The sequence below is a fragment of the Crocodylus siamensis genome, chromosome 15 (genome assembly GCF_052110815.1).
Source record: "Crocodylus siamensis isolate JL-2025a chromosome 15, ASM5211081v1, whole genome shotgun sequence".
Taxonomy (NCBI): domain Eukaryota; kingdom Metazoa; phylum Chordata; order Crocodylia; family Crocodylidae; genus Crocodylus; species Crocodylus siamensis.
Genome location: NC_143409.1, coordinates 43,246,010 through 43,262,990, shown reverse-complemented (window position 1 = coordinate 43,262,990; position 16,981 = coordinate 43,246,010). Strand labels below are relative to the sequence as shown.

General features: G+C 42.9%; 1 protein-coding gene across 1 annotated transcript in view; it reads left to right on the top strand.

Moving 5' to 3' along the window:
- The window catches only part of REC114 (REC114 meiotic recombination protein), a 66,860-nt gene that overhangs the window by 39,803 nt on the left and 10,076 nt on the right, over positions 1 to 16,981 (top strand). The window contains exon 3 of the mRNA XM_090028761.1: positions 3,520 to 3,603. Coding sequence (XP_089884887.1) covers positions 3,520 to 3,603 — 84 coding nt within the window. The remainder of the gene's footprint in view (positions 1 to 3,519; positions 3,604 to 16,981) is intronic.

The following is a 16,981-nucleotide window of genomic DNA, read 5'->3' as shown; positions in this document are numbered from 1 at the left end:
CTGGAAAACACTTGAGACAGTCATTGAGATATTTGGTTTGAGGCACCATTTTAAGCAAAGCATCAGCATCCTTATTGCACCTTCTGCAAGTAATCAAACCATCGATTAATCTAAATGATGCTACCAGCAGACCAAAGTCACACAACTTTCAGATCCTAGTCAGTTGGCTATAAAATGTCAACAGTGTTTCTCCTAGCCAAGCAGATGTCCTGGCAGATCAGGTGGATTGTTAATCTGATCATCCAGCAATTCTTTCATTTTTTATAAAGCATTTACAAATACAACAATAGTACAACACTCTTATGTATTGTTATTGTATGTGTAGTAATGATAGAAATTGAAGAATATTTTGTTCGTTTAAACTACAGGCATATTTCTACATAAGCAGACTGTAGTTACCAAAAGGGATTTGATTAGGACCCTCTTTCTTGAGAAGTATCATGTTATCCTGAATGACCAGGATAAACAGCCAGTTTCACTTGTGCCATCTTATTTATTCATTGCGCAAGTTTCCTGGGACTATAAACAAGTCACAGCATAATTTGGTAAGGCTTATAACTACATCAGTAGAGGCAGGAAGCAGCACTTTGCGCATGCATGTCTCCTGAGATATTAATGTTATTTGGTATATAAGAATCAAACCTATTTGTTTATAACAAAGAGCTAGTTTAGCCATTTCTCTCAGTTGATGCTGAATGCATTTTTTTTTTCTGAAGGAGTCACACTTCTTCCTTTCATCTTTGTTTCCATTTTCCCTTCCTTTTATTGCTTTCTCTCTCTTCTACACTGTCTCTATTTTCATCTCTTCTCCCTCCACCTCCCTGTACACATGGACAGTTAATGAGTGTCATGCCCATGTCCTCACTGCCCACCCCGACATGAATTGGAGGCAGTGCCTAGTGGCAGCAACACCAGAGCAAGCCTACCTCATGTGCTGTACCCTGTACAAAGCCACCCATCGCCAAGACAACTAGCAACCTCCAATGGCAGCTGCTGCACAGAGCACTGGTCACAGGCACTTTTGTCTGCCACTAAGACCTGGTGGCATAAGCAGCCTGCCTTTTCTGAAAAGAGGTGAAGGAGGCTCTTTCATGCCTTTCTGGACTGTGTCCGACTGCAGTTGCTCTTTGCAGTCCTCAACACTTTGGCATGCTGGACTTTGACTCCTCTGAGACAATGTACATCTCATCTATCCCATACCAAGCAGCCAAGAGGAGTGCAATTTGCCTGGCTGATTTCCTGCTGAGCCAGGCCAAGATGGCAACTCTGCAAAGCCACAGAAACAAGCTCACTGATGACACTCTCCAGTTCTTCCACTTCCTGGTCCAGAGGTGTCATGTGAATTTGGACATTTCACCTTGCAACAAAACATGGACCACTTTGTGTCACTGTGGACCATCGAGGGGGCCGTCTGCAAGGTGGAAGATGGACAGCTGGTCCTACTGCTGTGCCCATGAGGAGTATGGAGAGGGGATTTTAGTTTCTGGTGACATGGTGCTTTGTTGCCAAGAAGTGTTTCATGATCAGTCCCTGGGAGTGCCACACACCTTTGCACTTTCCTCATTTGTTTTGAGCATTAAAAAAAGTCACCCCCCCACACCCAAAAAAGAGCCAACCCCCCCCCCCAACAAAAAACCAACCACACCTTTCTTCCCCCCTCCCCCATATGGTATGTCCCCAGGCAGTCTCTGCTACAGACACTAATCAGGCATCAGCGTTTGTATGGTTTCATTGCAGTCATCCTTTCCAGATTATGAGTGTGGCTTTCTCTCTCCCTCACAAGTGAGGGATTTGAGAGTGAGAGGTCATATGATGGCTGTGAAAACTAGAAGTGTGGATACATTTACACTATACTGAAAGGTGCTATCACAACCTGGGTACCAGCTAGCTTCCGGAAACCAGCATTTGATAGCCGTTGATTGGCAATCAAAAGGAAATAGCTTAGGGACATCCCAGGAAAGCAGAAATAGTTTCATAATTGGCAACTGACAGATCCAGAGGCAATTCCGGACCAAAACTAGCGCAATACAGACTTTAGCATGGGCTGACCACCTGACACACTCAGTCCCAGGTGGGGTTATACAAGCTATAGAACAATGTCTTCACAGCTGTAAGCCTGAGCTAGAGCGCTACAAGTTTGAATGCATTTACCTGCATTGCTGCCACCTCCTGATTGCAGCAAGTTGTGGGGGACAATGTATTACATTTCGGTCATTTGCCGTTCTGCCTGGTTAGGGCTGTTCTGCTTGCTTCTGGGTCCAATTCCTGTGCTTTGTTTTTTCTGGATTCTTGTTTGAAGGTATCCCATTTTGACTTTTTTTTTTTTTTATTCCTGACAATAGTTCTCATACCCTGGTCTCAATTGAAAAGTAGCTAACATACCCAAAATACTTCAAAAGTTTACTTTTCCTATTACTTGGAATAGTCATCTCAAGAATGCCATAACTTCAACAATGGGAGGGAAGGTGTTCCACCAGACAGTCTCTATTGGTCTTAGGACATAGGCAGGTTGGATCTGGCATGCAGTGCACTCTATAGGTCTAGATCTAGCTCAAAGCACAAAGGTGAGTTGTAAACCTGTGCTGTAAGGATGTGCTACTTGTTGTATCCCATGAAACTATTGGGGAAAACAGAATTCTTTGATGTTTAAGGTACTCACTTCATAGTCTAAACTATAAAAGGGGAAAAGTGATCAAACTACATCAGATGGAATTAGGACTTTTTGTCCTGCACAACAGTGCACTTGAGTTCCACAATTGAAGACTGATGTTCGATTGAAGTCTAGTATTCAGTGTACAGTGTTCTCTGGAGTAGCGTTGAGGTGCAAAGCCTATTGCCATGCTCCTGTTTATACGCTGTCAGCTTCTCAGATTTAAGGATTGGTTTTTACCATAACCAAGATGTTTTAGCTTGTTGTTCTGCCAAGGTCGACTGTGAACCTCCTCACATAACTGGAGCATAAGGGGAGTTTTATTAAATTGCCAGAACATGTGCTCATTTTAATTACTTCAGCATGTTCTTATGATACATCTCATTTAACCCAAGATGAGCCAACTGGTATTGTATTTTCAAGGCTTGCATGCCCTCTTAGGCTACTTCATAGGATTTTAGAGTGGAGTTCAAAGCTTTTTGTTGAAGCCATTATATGGTACATGTCAAAGTGCCAGTCACCACATATTATCTGTGAAATATGCTTAACTTTATTTTCAGCATACTGGCTCTACTGTAGTTGTATTTCAAATTCATACTATGGCAAAACTGAAATCCTGAATATTTAGATCTTGAATGCAACTGTTCTATTATTAACAAAGTGTTATAATAGATCATGTTTTTCAAGTAGTTCTAATGTGTATGAAATAATTTTGTCTTAAAATACATATAGTATTTTTAGAAATCAGGGATCAGCCCATTTAATAGCTTGCCTAACTGTGTGTCCTTTGCTTTAAAGTTTGTTTTTTTTCAAGGGGGGGTTAAAAAAAATAAAAGTCATCACTTGCTTTTTTTCTTGCTTGATTTTAGGAAGGTTTTTCATTAATCAGTGCTCATACATGGTTGAAGATAGTAAGAAGAACAGATTGCCTGTTGTTTGGCTCAAAATCCAAGGTTAGTTTCATTGTTGCTAATATTTGATGGATAAATTTGGTTGTTGTCAAGATTTAAACAGTAGCTGTGGTACTGATTTTGGACAAGTTAAATGTGAAGAGCAGAGGTTACTTTACTGTTTAAAAGGTGAGAGTTCAGAGAGTGACATATCAACCAGTTGGATACTCTTCCAGATGCTAGTTAATACCTACAGACCCTTGGACTCATGAAGTGTTGTGGTTTGGTACAAGTTGCATTATATTACAAGGTTTTCCTACGTCTGCAGCATCTTTGGACATGTCCCAAGTTGTGCTGTTCAAATAGCAGGTCTTCCACCTGGATTATTTATATACAGTTAGTTAGATTTAAGCCGGTCCTTACTAAGAGGGTGGGTGCAGTGGTAGGACTAGATTTCTTATTTTGCTCCTTATTGTCCCATGGCTCACTGGTACTAGGGAATATAATATTCCTTTTTAAAAGCCTGCAGTTGCTCATTTATGCTGTATTGACAAACAGTGTCATATCCCACTGCTGTGCATATTGGGTAGATACAGAATTTTCATCACTATTACATCATCTTGGTCTCAAAGTTTTGGGTATTGATTTCATAATAAACTAAACCTATGTGCAGATGAGTCAACTGCTGAAATACATGGAAGCCCTTTGGCTCCACTGTCTGCTTTGTGCTATGAGTGAACACTATTTAAATGCTTAATTGGTGAACCCAACTATTAGCCATCCATTTCAGTGCTTCTGCAGCAGTCAGGCACTGAGCAGGGCCTATTAATTTCTAGACCATCAGAGGCATAAAATCCTCTGAGAAATGAGGTAACCAATTTTAATGAGGTACAGAATTTATTGCGGACTGTCCCTGTGGTTAATGAGCATTCATTACACCAAGTTTGAGTCACTACAGGGTCCCATTTCTTTCCCCAGTCTGGAGACTGTGCATTTAAAAGGGAATATATGACATTTCAGGCTGGTCTCCTGTTAGGTCTGGCAGTCCTGTGATGTGGGTGATCTATGCACTCGTTAAGCAAGCTGAGAACAGGAAATCATGAATGCTAGTAGTTCATCCCTCCGATCATATGGACAAGTGTTTGTCTCAGGATCTGGCAGTTGCTTATTTATTCTCCCAGTCATTGCACAAGCGTTAGCTTTTTTGCTTCATAAAACTGAGTTCATTTGTTTATGCCTGGGCAACCTCTGCATGGGAGATTTCTCTTTGCTTTCAGTGGCTAGATTTGCTCAAACAGCTTTACTCTTGCTGTGGGATGACCTCCTTGGAGTTCAGACTCCCTCTGCTGGAACAGTATAGTACCACACTCTGCCCCCAGTGCAGCATCTCCATTTGACAAGAGCATTCATTCTGTAGTTAGACACAGGTCTGGAGGGAGCAGACCATACTGTCCCTGTTCAGAAAGTTGAGACTGGTTTTTGCCTCATGGGATAATTTTAAGGCAATGATGCAGAATTCTTGGGGTAAGAGAATGTACCAGCCAGTCTATGACTTACTCCTTTACCAGGATCTTCTGAGAGGAACAATGCTGGCTATTCAGGCATAAGTGAAAGAAAGACACCCAGCACAGCTCTAGCTTTGAAAACTGCTACCAAAATAAAATAATCTCTATTTACATACATTTGGATCCATCACCAGATTGCTTACAAGGCAGGAACTGCTGTTGTAAATGTGCATTTGGATAACAAAGAGAAAGCTAATAGGATACTGTTTGCAAGAATAAACACCTTTGTCAGAAGTTGCACAGATCTTAAAAATGATCAAGAGATTTTGTTCAAGTGAACACAAAACACTTTCTTACCTTGCATCCTTCCACTTCATTCCATTTTTTTTGGACACAGCACCAGAAGATAAAACTATACCCTGCTTAACCATGTAGCTTTGGAGGTGAAAGAGATAATGAACTTGTTCAGATATGAGGGAGAGTGCTCACTAGGCAGACAGACAGTACTGTCACCTACAACAAAGCTGACAACCTCTTATAATGTTCAAGGCTTGAGAGTTGGGGAAGCGGGGGAAGAGGAAAAAGAGAGAATGTCATTAGAAACCTTGGAAGTGAACCAAGTCAGCCACTGGCCAGGCTTACCTCCCTTCATTTTTCAGGGCTTTTAATAATAGACCATTTGACACTTGCATGCTTTCACTGGAGAAGAGCAGCAACTAAGCATAGTACTATTATATTACAAAGTAGATAATTAAAGCCTGTGACCACTCACTAGTGCCCCAGTTTCTCAGGTTCAAGCAGTTTGACTAGGCTACACACAAGACAGGTCTCTTTCAACTTTCCTACTTGACTTAGCTGCCACATCTGGATGTTAAGTCAGTGAACAGGTCACTGGAGAAGAGCGAGCCTTGCTCACAAGAGCACAGCACTTTTCACAAGCACACAGGCTCCTATGACTTCCTAACACTTGCCCCATCCCTTATAGCCTCCTTTAGGTTTGCCATCAGTCCTTTCAAGATTCATTCTACTTATTATCCCTGCTTGGTTTCTGCTAGGTCTTTCCCAGCACCACTCTCTCCTTAGATCCCTTTACAGTTTCTCTAATAAGTTTTTACTAGACCAGGCTTTCTTCTGGCCTACTTTGCCTTAGTGTGTTACTTATCCCATCCAGCCCTTCTCCAAGTCTATTCACATTAGCAGTTTTCTGCATGTACCCTTCTCCTACAAGACCTCTTCTTTTTTCTGCTACTGATATATTTCTGTCTTTTACTGTTGGGGGCCCTTCTTTTATATGCCTATCAGGGCGGGCAGTGCTTCCCAGGTGTGGTGTCCCTCTTAAAGGAACCTTCCCCTTTTGCCCTTCCTTATAATGTTGACCAAAAGGGGCCCTGTTGTGGCCAAAAGATACTGCACCCTTACATAGCTCATGCATTTAACTAATACTTGTTATAATCTAAGCAATAGGCAAAAAGCTGGGACAGGTGTGGTGAAGCAGTTAAGTGAATTATGCTATTATCTGATATGCCTGCAGGTGGAGTAGGTTGTGTTAACATTTCTTGCCCAGCTGTGAAGAATCAATGGCTCTTAGCTGATTTTAAATCAGCTGATAATAGTGGCCAATAGCCATAACACTTGGACTGGTGATTTTGTTAGATCTTGTAACTTGTATCAGCAGACAGGAGACCTACTGGAAAAAAACCTCCAGATACTGAGATAAATACTCCTAATATATCTCTAGATTAGTAACCATATAATAGGTGAACACTGAACCAGTGCCCCTTTATAGTACTAAGGAAACTGATACATCTTTCAGATGAGACAGTTAGAAGTCTAACCGCTTATGTTTAAATGAAGCTCTGGGACAGTTTCAGAAGAGGAGCTGCATTTTGAGTGAATTCGGTCTGAGTAGTTCTAGTTAGTTTAGTGTTCCGCTGTACTTTCAATAGGATATGGTGAGGTGCAGAGGTGACTGCATTTTTCATATGGACCAGGTGATCCCTATATATTGTTTGTGTATTAATGTTATGTTTTAAAGTACTTTGTTACCCAGCCATTCTTGTAAGGGTCCATCTCTCCATAACCTAAGTATAGAAGCTATGGCAAGAAGGGACGAGGAGAGGGAAACCAAAGTGTTTTAAACAGGAAAAGTCTGATTGTCTTTTCAGAGACAGTGCCTACACTTGTCAGTAGACAGAACAGATATTGGGCATACACTGTCACACACTACTAAGAATGCTGTTTTCCCTTACCTATGTGGTCCTTGCTTTTTTTTGTCGTGTTGACATCGATTTTTTTTTTTTTTTTCTCCTAAGGAGGTTTTGCTTATTTTGCTGCTTTTTCTTTTTCTGAATTCTTTTTGTTTCCTGTTACCTGCTTCACAGCTGTGCAGAATCTAAAGAATGATCCTCATCGGAAGAAACATGGAGATTAATCACCAGAATTATGTACTTTAGAAAAGATTTATGAAAACCAATCTGTTAACATTCACTACATTGAGAATATTTCATTTCTAGTGAAACATGCCAATTTCTTATTAATTCTTCTTTTTTTTTTTCATTATTAACAGTGTCTTGGAAACTCTTAAAGATAATTTAGAAATCCATCCTGGAAATTTAGTTGGAAACTTTTTTGTTGATATAACATTTCTTGATGCCTTATATAAGCTAAAGAGATAATTTGTGTTCCATAAAAAGGGTACACATCCAGTTTGCTCCCCAGTTTTATAACCATTCCATGTATGGAACTCCCACTGATGTTAATAGGAAATCTGTGGGGAGCAGTTGCAGAAATAAATGCTCTATAGCTCTGTAAGAAGGCTTGAAGAAATTTATAAGCTGTCAGAAGGCCTGATAAGGAGGGGAGGGGACAGGACTTGGAGCTGGAAGATTGGCTTTCTTCCTGATTCTTGACTTTAGGTAAATTATCTAAACCTTTTGCTTCACTTATTACATCTTGAAGAGAGAATTAACAATATCTATTTCCCCCAAAACCCATTAATATCTGTGAATGAAAGTTTCAGGCAGTTGCATTTTACTCCTGTGCATTAGCACTTAACTCTTATTTTTGCTTTTTTCCTGTTTTTATACAAGTCAATTTTACTATATTTCTGGAGAGTGGAAGGTACTTCTTTGAGTGGCCCCCTCTATAAATGATCATGTGCCTGGGTTTTTTTAAAAGCTTTGTTTGATAGGATCATGCATACATCCTTTCCTTCCTCATTACAAAGCAGAAAGGGTAGAGGAGCTGTGACCTTCTCTTAAATCTTACTGCTGTGACAGATGCCATTTTCCTAGCTTGAAATTTTCACTTTAGAAGTAGTTGGGAGACATTATTTGTCTTTATTTTGAGTAATTGTGTAATTTGGATGCTTTCTGTCCAAACCCCACCACTGCTACCATCCCCAAGGAGGAAAACACCCCTTCTGTACAGGCACCATATGCCAGCTGCTATTACTCTGCTTGACTTGAAGTGGCTTCACTTCCCTGGTTGACATGCATCACTGTGCCTTTTCTATCAAGGAGATTCACATCCAAGTGAATGCTTGGCATGTAAATCTTTCTTGTTGAGAAATATGTGGCTGAAACTACATTACCTTGAATAATTAGTGCAAGTTGCCTCAGACATAGCGGAGATATCCATTTATCTCTACAGAACCCAAAGGGTCATCATCAGCAGAAAAAGGAAGGTGCCGACTATCATCAGTAGGGTTTAGCAGCAAAGGAAGGCACTGACTAGATCAGAGCCGGTTGCCCTGGTGCTGGGTCATTGGCACCAAGTGCTGCCATCTCAGGCCTGAAGCAAGCTACTAGTTTGGTATAGACAGACTGATACTAGCTTGGGCACTTACCTAGAACTAATAGCATTGTCCTTACAACAGGGACCGATCTCCAACACAAGGATGAGGCTGACAAAAGGGCAAAATGGAGACCAGACACACTTCCAAACATAGTGGGGTACCACCCAGAAGAGAGATTCCTTCCAGGGATAAAGTGCCTAAGTCCTCTGTCAAGCCTTTTGTGCTAAGTAAACTGACCTTAACAAAGACACCTGACTTTGCTACTCATTTTGGGACTGATCTGTGCCCTTATAGAACTGTCAGTCCCTTCCAGACCTGGAACAAAGACATTTGAAGAATGTTATTCACAGCTGCTGGGCTACACATTTTCTGGAGTGGTGAGAAGAGATGCCTCTTTGCTTACCTGTGTGTAACTAAAGAGCTAGCACTAGAAATCCCTTTTACAGGGCACCACCAAAAAAGGAGGCAAGAAGTGACACTGGGCTGACCAGCTGTAAGTAGGCTGGTAACCATATACTGTGTTACCCTAACTCAGGGGTGGGCAAAGTACAGGCCATGGGCTGAGCTAATTGCATTCGGCCTGCAGGCGGCATCCATTAATTAATTGTATCCAGCTCCTTGGTGGCTGCCCCTGCTGTGCTCTGCAAGAGTCTGAATTCTGCCTGGTCCCACCTGGGGCAGTGCGTGTTGGGCTCCTAGCCTCCCCCACTGGAGGGCCCTAGCCCTGCCTAGTAGGCACAGCTTCTGAGCAGGGCTGCTGATGGCACTGCTGCATTTGCCTAGGGAACTGCTGGGCTCCCCTAACGACTCCTGTCCCTGCTGCAGTGTTCCAGGCAGCAAGTAGGAAGGGGAAGCTGCAGTGTTGACGGGAGTGGGGTGGGCTCTGCCTGCAGCTCACTTGGGTCCTGCTTATGCATGGCTGGGTGGGGGAATATGGATGGAGAGGGGCGTGAAGGAGCTCAGCTGCTCGCAAAGGTCTGCTGGGCAGGCATGGGATAGGCCGTGGGATGGGGTGGGAGCAGCAGTAGGAGCCAGCGTGGGCTTGTTGCAACCATGCCAGGCAGACACGTGTGATGCAAGCAGGAGGAGTCATTGCAGGCTCAGCTGCAGCCCTGTCGGGCAGGTGTGGGACAGAGACCAAGAGAACTAGTGATGCCAGGCTTGGCTTCCTGTCCCCCACCCTGCCTTCTCTTAGGGGCTTCTCTTGCTGCCCACTGGCGACAGCTACTTTCCTGCCCCCTTGCAGTGTGCTGTGAACCAGGCAGGCGCAGCTGATCTCTCTCCCCACCCTCCTGCTCCTGTGGAGGCACTGGGCTTAGCCACATCACAAAGAGTGGGCAGGGGGAAGCCCCCCACAGGCACACACCCAACCCACCCATACCTCAACCACACCCCCTCCCACACCCCACCACACACATCCCATACCCCTTCCACATGCCCCACCCCCACCATACCCACACAGCTCCAACACACCCCATCCCCCACCATACCCACACACTCCACACATATACCCACACACACACCTATACCCTGCCACATATGCACACACCCTGTCACACAGCCCACCCCACACCATACCTGCCTACCCACACAATATATGAGCAACCCCCCTTCCCGCTTCTCCTAAAAGGAGTTCTTCCTGGGAAAGGGGAGAGACATCTGGTGACAATTATCAGAGGTTAGTGGGTAGGACTTCCAGTCACAAGATGATGACCAGGGGGTGGGGACCTGTCAAGGGGTTGGGCAACTTTTGCAGCCCTCAATGCCTCACCAAAACTCATTAAGTGGCCCTCCAGCTGAAATAATTGCTCAGCCCTGCCTTAGCTATACTGGGGCCCATTGTCTCAAGCATCCTGCAGAAAGTCCAGGAAGAAGTGGAGATTGGGTTCCCTGGTTGCATCATTACCCAGAGCACCCACTTAGGAGCCAGAGGTTGGCACTCAGGAATTGGGAGCTCTGTAGGACCATCAGTCACCACAGACACTATTGGAGTCATCCTTGTCTGATGACAGTCACACCAGCCTTTGCTGCAGTGGCTAATGACTTCAAATAGGGATCTTTTATGTAGCCTGGTGAAAACCTTGGGTAAAAAAATAGCAACACAAGAGAAATCAAATAGTTTGATATCTAGATTCTGTCAGACCAAGCTAGAATTATGCTTATAAATGAAAGTGTATTGGCACCAGTCAGGGGGCTCTGGCAAACCCTTTCTGTCATCCGTCCACAGCTAAATAGGTGGAGAAGTGAAACAGAGGAGCCTCCAGGAACAGTGAGACACTTTTATTCCTTCCAAACCAGAACTGTTGGTAGTTGCATCAGTGCAGGAAAAATTCAAAGTGAGAAAAGGCACACCAGGGAGAAATGACTACAAGAGCTGGTCTTCTTCAGGTGCCAGTCCTACTTATGTGTTTCCTGCAGTTCCATGGGATGAACTTTTAGGTATCCTTTGCCAAATAAAAGTCCTAGATATGGGAGAGAATGACTCCCTGGGGAAGGTGCCACAGGATGGAGGTTAAAGGAGAGCATTTGGAGGAGCTTGGGTGGTGGTCAGAAGAGCTTTAGAAGCAACCAGAGACTTAGCTCTGAAAGGGTTGCAAGGTTGGCCACAGCTATGATAGTGAGGCAATACCTCTGTTTGCATGAGAACTGGTCTAAAGAAGCCCAGGGCAGTGGGTCTGCGTGAAGTGGCTAGTATTCGCTTTGGATTCAGGTTCAGCCAATTCAGGGGACAGTGATTAGATTTGGTTATTTGAATCGCTGTCCTGAATCGATTTGGCTGGTGCCGAATTGGCTGAATCTCCAAATTGAACACACCCCATCCCCCACCTGCTCTCCCAGCCCCGTCATTGGCTGCCCTGCCCGCCCCCAGCATCCTGGAGCTTTAAAAAAAAAAAACCGAAACAAAAAAACCCTGTACTCACCAGACTGTGCCAGTTGTGGGGGCAATCCCCACTGTCCTCCACTGCCCTGTGCTGCATCAGGGGCTCTGCCACAGGCCCTCAGAGGCCCTGATGGCCACTGCAGTGGCTGGTGAGCGTGGGGATTTTTCTTTTTTTTTCTTTAAAGTGCCGGGATGCTGGGGCTGGACAGGGAAAGTAGGTGGAGGTCAGGGGCCGCTCAAGGGGGCCAGAGGAGCAGGGAGGGGATGGGGCCTGGTGGGGGTCCCCCCATGATTCCCTTCCCTCTCCTTCAGCCTCCCTCTACCCCTTACTTACTGGCATGGAGTCTGGGTCCAGCTCCCTGAGGTGGTGAGCAGGGACTACCTGAATCTGCTCTGAATCTTTTTCCAAATCGATTCAGAGGCTTTGGATTGATTCAGACCTTTTTATTGGTCTCCTGATTTGATTTGGATTTGGAGATTCAGCTGCCAAATTGGGCCAAATCTCCGAATTGAGTCAGCAGCCAAAGCTTCACATGGCCCTACAGGGCAGTCTGACCAAGTAGAAAAAACTTCCTGTTCAAGGGGGATTCTTCCATTCTTACAAAGCAGAAACCTGTGATTATTGGCCTGTGAATATATTAAACATCCCAGGCCAGCTAAGCTGGACTCCAGTAGGTTCTAAAGTGTGTACCTGATTTAATATTCTGGTGGGAGAGAGGTAAGGAAAGGGAATTGCATGGGGCTGGATCTGTGGTTAACAGCATTAGTAGGCATAGATGGGTATGGTTGGCAGAGCAGCTGGAGTGGAACCTGCTGAGAACAGAATTCCATTTGCACTTCTGCCGTAATGTTGGAGGATGGCAAAGAAAATGTCTATCTGCAAATATGAAAGAGAACTCCATGAGAGAGACATTCCTTTAAACTGCCAGGATTATTCCTCCAAAAGTTATGTGTGGCTCAGATGATTTAGCCACGTACCCAAGAAGCAAGGAAAAAAGAACAGCATTACCCTGTTAAAGTACTGCACGGGGTTTTACTGTGCTTGACATCCTGTTTTTTAATCCGTGTAAACTGTAAGTTTGCCATGCCAATAGTTGCCACTTTATGAGTTAGAACAGGGGTGGCCAACTCGCGGCACAAGTGCCATAAGTGGCATGGGTACATGGCAGATCAGGGAGTGGGGCGCAGGCAGCACAGTGGCTGATCGGGCAGGAAGCAGAGTAGAGCAGATTGAGCAGAAGGAGATTGGAGTGGCACTCAGGGTACAGGGTTAATTTGTGGCACTCCTGCAAAAAAAGTTGTCCCCAGTGATTTAGAAGATTTTTTAGGAGACTTAATATTTGTGATTGATGATTTCCAGTTGTGAATTTGTTGCCTACTTGTGTTTTGGATAATGTTGCTATGCAAGTAGATAAACTGCACTGACAAGCGTTTCCCAGGTAAAAAATCCTTTAAGGATTTATGGTTTTATTAAAGGCTTTCAAGGAATTTGGTGCAGGGTGGGGGTGTAGTAGCAAGATAATTAAAATGTTATGTATTTTGCCTGCAGAATGAAACTTATATGAAGTTGAAAGACCAATGGTAAGAATTGATGCCAGTGCTAGCAGTTTTGTTCTGTGATCTTGAATGATAGTTTTTATCCAATACCAATCTTTGTACCTAAAATGTGTATGTTGCCTTTCCTTTTCCTTTATTATAATAGGTTCCCTGTCTTGTCGCATTGTAGTTGAGATGACTAAATCAGAGAATTTTATTTAACTGGGGGAGATTTAAGAGGTAAAAAAATTTGGAATAATCAGCAGGAGGCAAAATTTGATAAGAAAATTCACCAAATAGGACTGTTTTAAATACTGTAACTCTTCCCTTCCAAGGATTTTAGTCATCAACACAGAGGTAGTTAGCCATATTATTCTGAAGTCAAGCGGAAGGTAGAGGAGTGTGGCACCTTGGAAACTGGTTCAGAGATCTTCCATAGGCAACAACTTACTTTGTCAGATGCTTTCACTTCCAGTTATTAATATGCTTTGTAGTGTCTTAGTGTTTATATACAAAAGCATTTTATTAAAATCATACTACATACTTAATTCAGCACTTCTGCTTCATTAATTTGGTTTCCTATATCTTTCACATTTTTGACAATTTTAGGGTAAAAATGTGTCCCCACCCATTTAAGCCTACAGGCAAAATTCCTGGTGACTTGTGAATTTGGGTAGAACTTCTGGTCAGTCTGACCATGGGGTAAAATTCCTTCCTGACACCAAATACAGGCATACCTCATTTTATTGCGCTTCACTTTATTGCGCTTTGCAGATACTGCGTTTTTTACAAATTGAAGGTTTGTGGCAACCCTGCGTTTAGCAAGTCTGTTGGCGCCATTTTTCCAACAGCATTTGCTCACTTCGCATTTTTTAGCAATAAAGTATTTTTTAATTAAGGTATGTACATTTTTTTTTAGACATAATGCTATTGCACACTTAATAGACTACAGTATAGTACAGACATAACTTTTATATGCACTGGGAAACCAAAAAATTCGTGTGACTCGCTTTATTGCAGTGGTCTGGAACCGAACCCACAATATCTCCAAGGTATGCCTGTATGACCATGGGTGGAGGGGCAAGATCCTCTAGACAGGCACCTCCAGCTTTGCTTCCAGCTGGAGGATCGGCACACCCTAAATGAAGTCCCAGCCTCAGCTGTAGCCAAGACTCATGGTAGCAAATAGGCATAGCTACACCTAGATCATCCCTGAACAGTCGCTGTCCAACTTCTTCTTGAACACCTCCAGTGATAAAGAGTTCACAGCTGTCTATTCCACTGCTTCACTGTTCTCACAGTGAAAAAGTTTTTTCTGGCTATCCCATCTAACTTTACTTTGCTGCAATTTCAAACCATTGATCTGTGCCTTCCTTTCTAGAGCAAGAGAGAAAAGGGGCTTTCCCTCTTTATGGCAGGCCTTCATGTATTTGCAGACTGCTGTCTTGTACCCTTTTAAATGCCTTTTCCACAAGCTGAACATGTTTAGAACCTCTCCTCATTTGACTTGCCTTCCAAACCCTTCACTGTCTTTGTTGCCCACCTCTGGACCTTCTCCAACCTCTCCAAGTCCAGTTTAAAATGTGGAGCCCAGACTGTGCACACTACTCCAGATGAGGCCTAACCAGTGCTGGGTAGAGAGGCACTATCACCTCCTGTGTCTTGCACCTAATGCTTCTATTGATGCATCCCAAAATTACATTCACCTTTTGTGTGGCTGCATTACACTGCAGGCTCATACTGAGCCTGTGATCTGTCAAGGCTCTTAAGTCCTTTTCTGAAGTGCTGCTGTCCAGCCAGGTGTTACCTATTTTGTATTTGAGTTTTTGATTATTGCTTCTGAGATACAGCGCCTTGCATTTGTTTTGTACACTGAACTTCATTCTGTTAGCTCTAGCCCAGCTTTTCAGTCTTTTGAGATCCTTCCAAATTGTGCTCACATCCTCCAGTATGTTTGCAGTCCTTCCCAGTTTCATGTTATCTGAAAACGTTCTCAAGAAGCTTTCTGTACCATTATCCAAACCATTTAATAAATACGATAAATAGCACTGGGCCCATCTGTCCACCTTGTAGTAGTTTTATCCAGCCCACGTCTCCAATTTATGAGGTCATATGGGACTTTGTCACAACTTTCCTGAAGTCCAGATACACAATATCCACAACATTCCCTTCATCCACCCAAGTAGTTTCTTTGTCAAGGAAGGAGATCAGGTTTGTTCAACACAATTTGTTCTTTATAAATCCAGGCTGGCTCCTTGTGGTCAGCCTTTTCTCTTCCAGATGCTTGCAAATGGCCTTCTTTAGAATATGCTGCAGTGACTTCCCAGGTATGGAGGTGAGGCTAACTGGTCTGTTGTTCCCCAGATCCTCCTTGCCTTTTTTTAAAGAGGGGCACAAGTCAGGTGCCATTTGACTTAAAAAGCTGCATGTATTTTTTGAGGCAACAAGCTGCTCTGAGGGAGCATTAGTAATTAGCAAACATTCAAGAAAATATAGCTAATAATGTAAAACCTCTATTAGTCATGGTTTCAGTTATGTATTGTTCTATTCTGTTTGTACCTTGTATCTTTTCAGCTTCCAGTAGATTTTTTTTTTTTTTAAGCCATCTGATTTTGCCTTTAAAAGCATCTTGTAGAAAGTGAGATTCTTTTGGTAACTTCCTGCCAGCTAACACATTTCATTGTCTGCAGACTTCACATGGTAACAAGTACTGACGGAGGTCTCTGTAACAATGCGTGTCAACTGGATGGACTTGTTCCACTTAAGTATCATTTCACTGCAACTGGGAAATTTGTGATTGCTTTTTCTCGTTTGGAACAGAAGGCAGAGACTTAATGGGGAAACTTTACAGGTCATTTCCATACTATGAGAAGTTAATCCAATTGCCAAATCAGCTTAGTAAATTTGAAATAAAAAAAATCCTCAAGCTTTTCCTTGTACAGGGGACAGATAAAGAAGTCATTAAAATCTGAAAAACATTTTGACATTTTTCCCTTTTTAAAAAATCATTAGAATGGGGTTATACTTGGAGTTCCTTAATATCACATTATGTACTGGTTGCATTTTAAATTACTGTGTTTGACAAATGTGTGGATTTTGCTATAAACCAGCTCTTCTCAGTAGCAAAATCCACACATTTGCAAAGGCTTGAAAACTCAATATAATGACCTCAGTATTTATGCAGATCAAGAGGAAGGCCAGTGATCTTGGTCACTTAAATACCCGTAAAAATAGGATATAAGCTTAATGATTTTTGAGACTCAGAAACATGAAGGATAAAATAGGCTTTGTCTGTCTGAATAAGACTTGTTCACGTATGGCACTTTAAGCCCATTTTGCATTTAAAACTTCAAGTAGAGAATTTTCTCCACTACAGCAGTAACTAATTCACATACCACATGGTTTTGTCCTGCATAGTGTTCAGTGTCTAGATCAGCCCGTATGGCTTGCTAGCTCACTTAGGACATGCATAACGAATGGTTTAATCCTTTTAGGCTTGCATTTTTTCAAATCAATTTGAAGCGCTCCTTCAGGGGGTTGAAGTTTCAAGTCTGTTGTATAACATGGCCAAGCTTCATCAAGCTGCATGCTGTCACACTGACCTTGGAAATATGTAGCATCCCTCTGGAAAGAGGTGCTAAATATGTTGTTCTACTGTTTAGATACACGTTCTCCATTTATTATATAATTATATAAAGTACCATCATACTGAGCCTTTGTTAC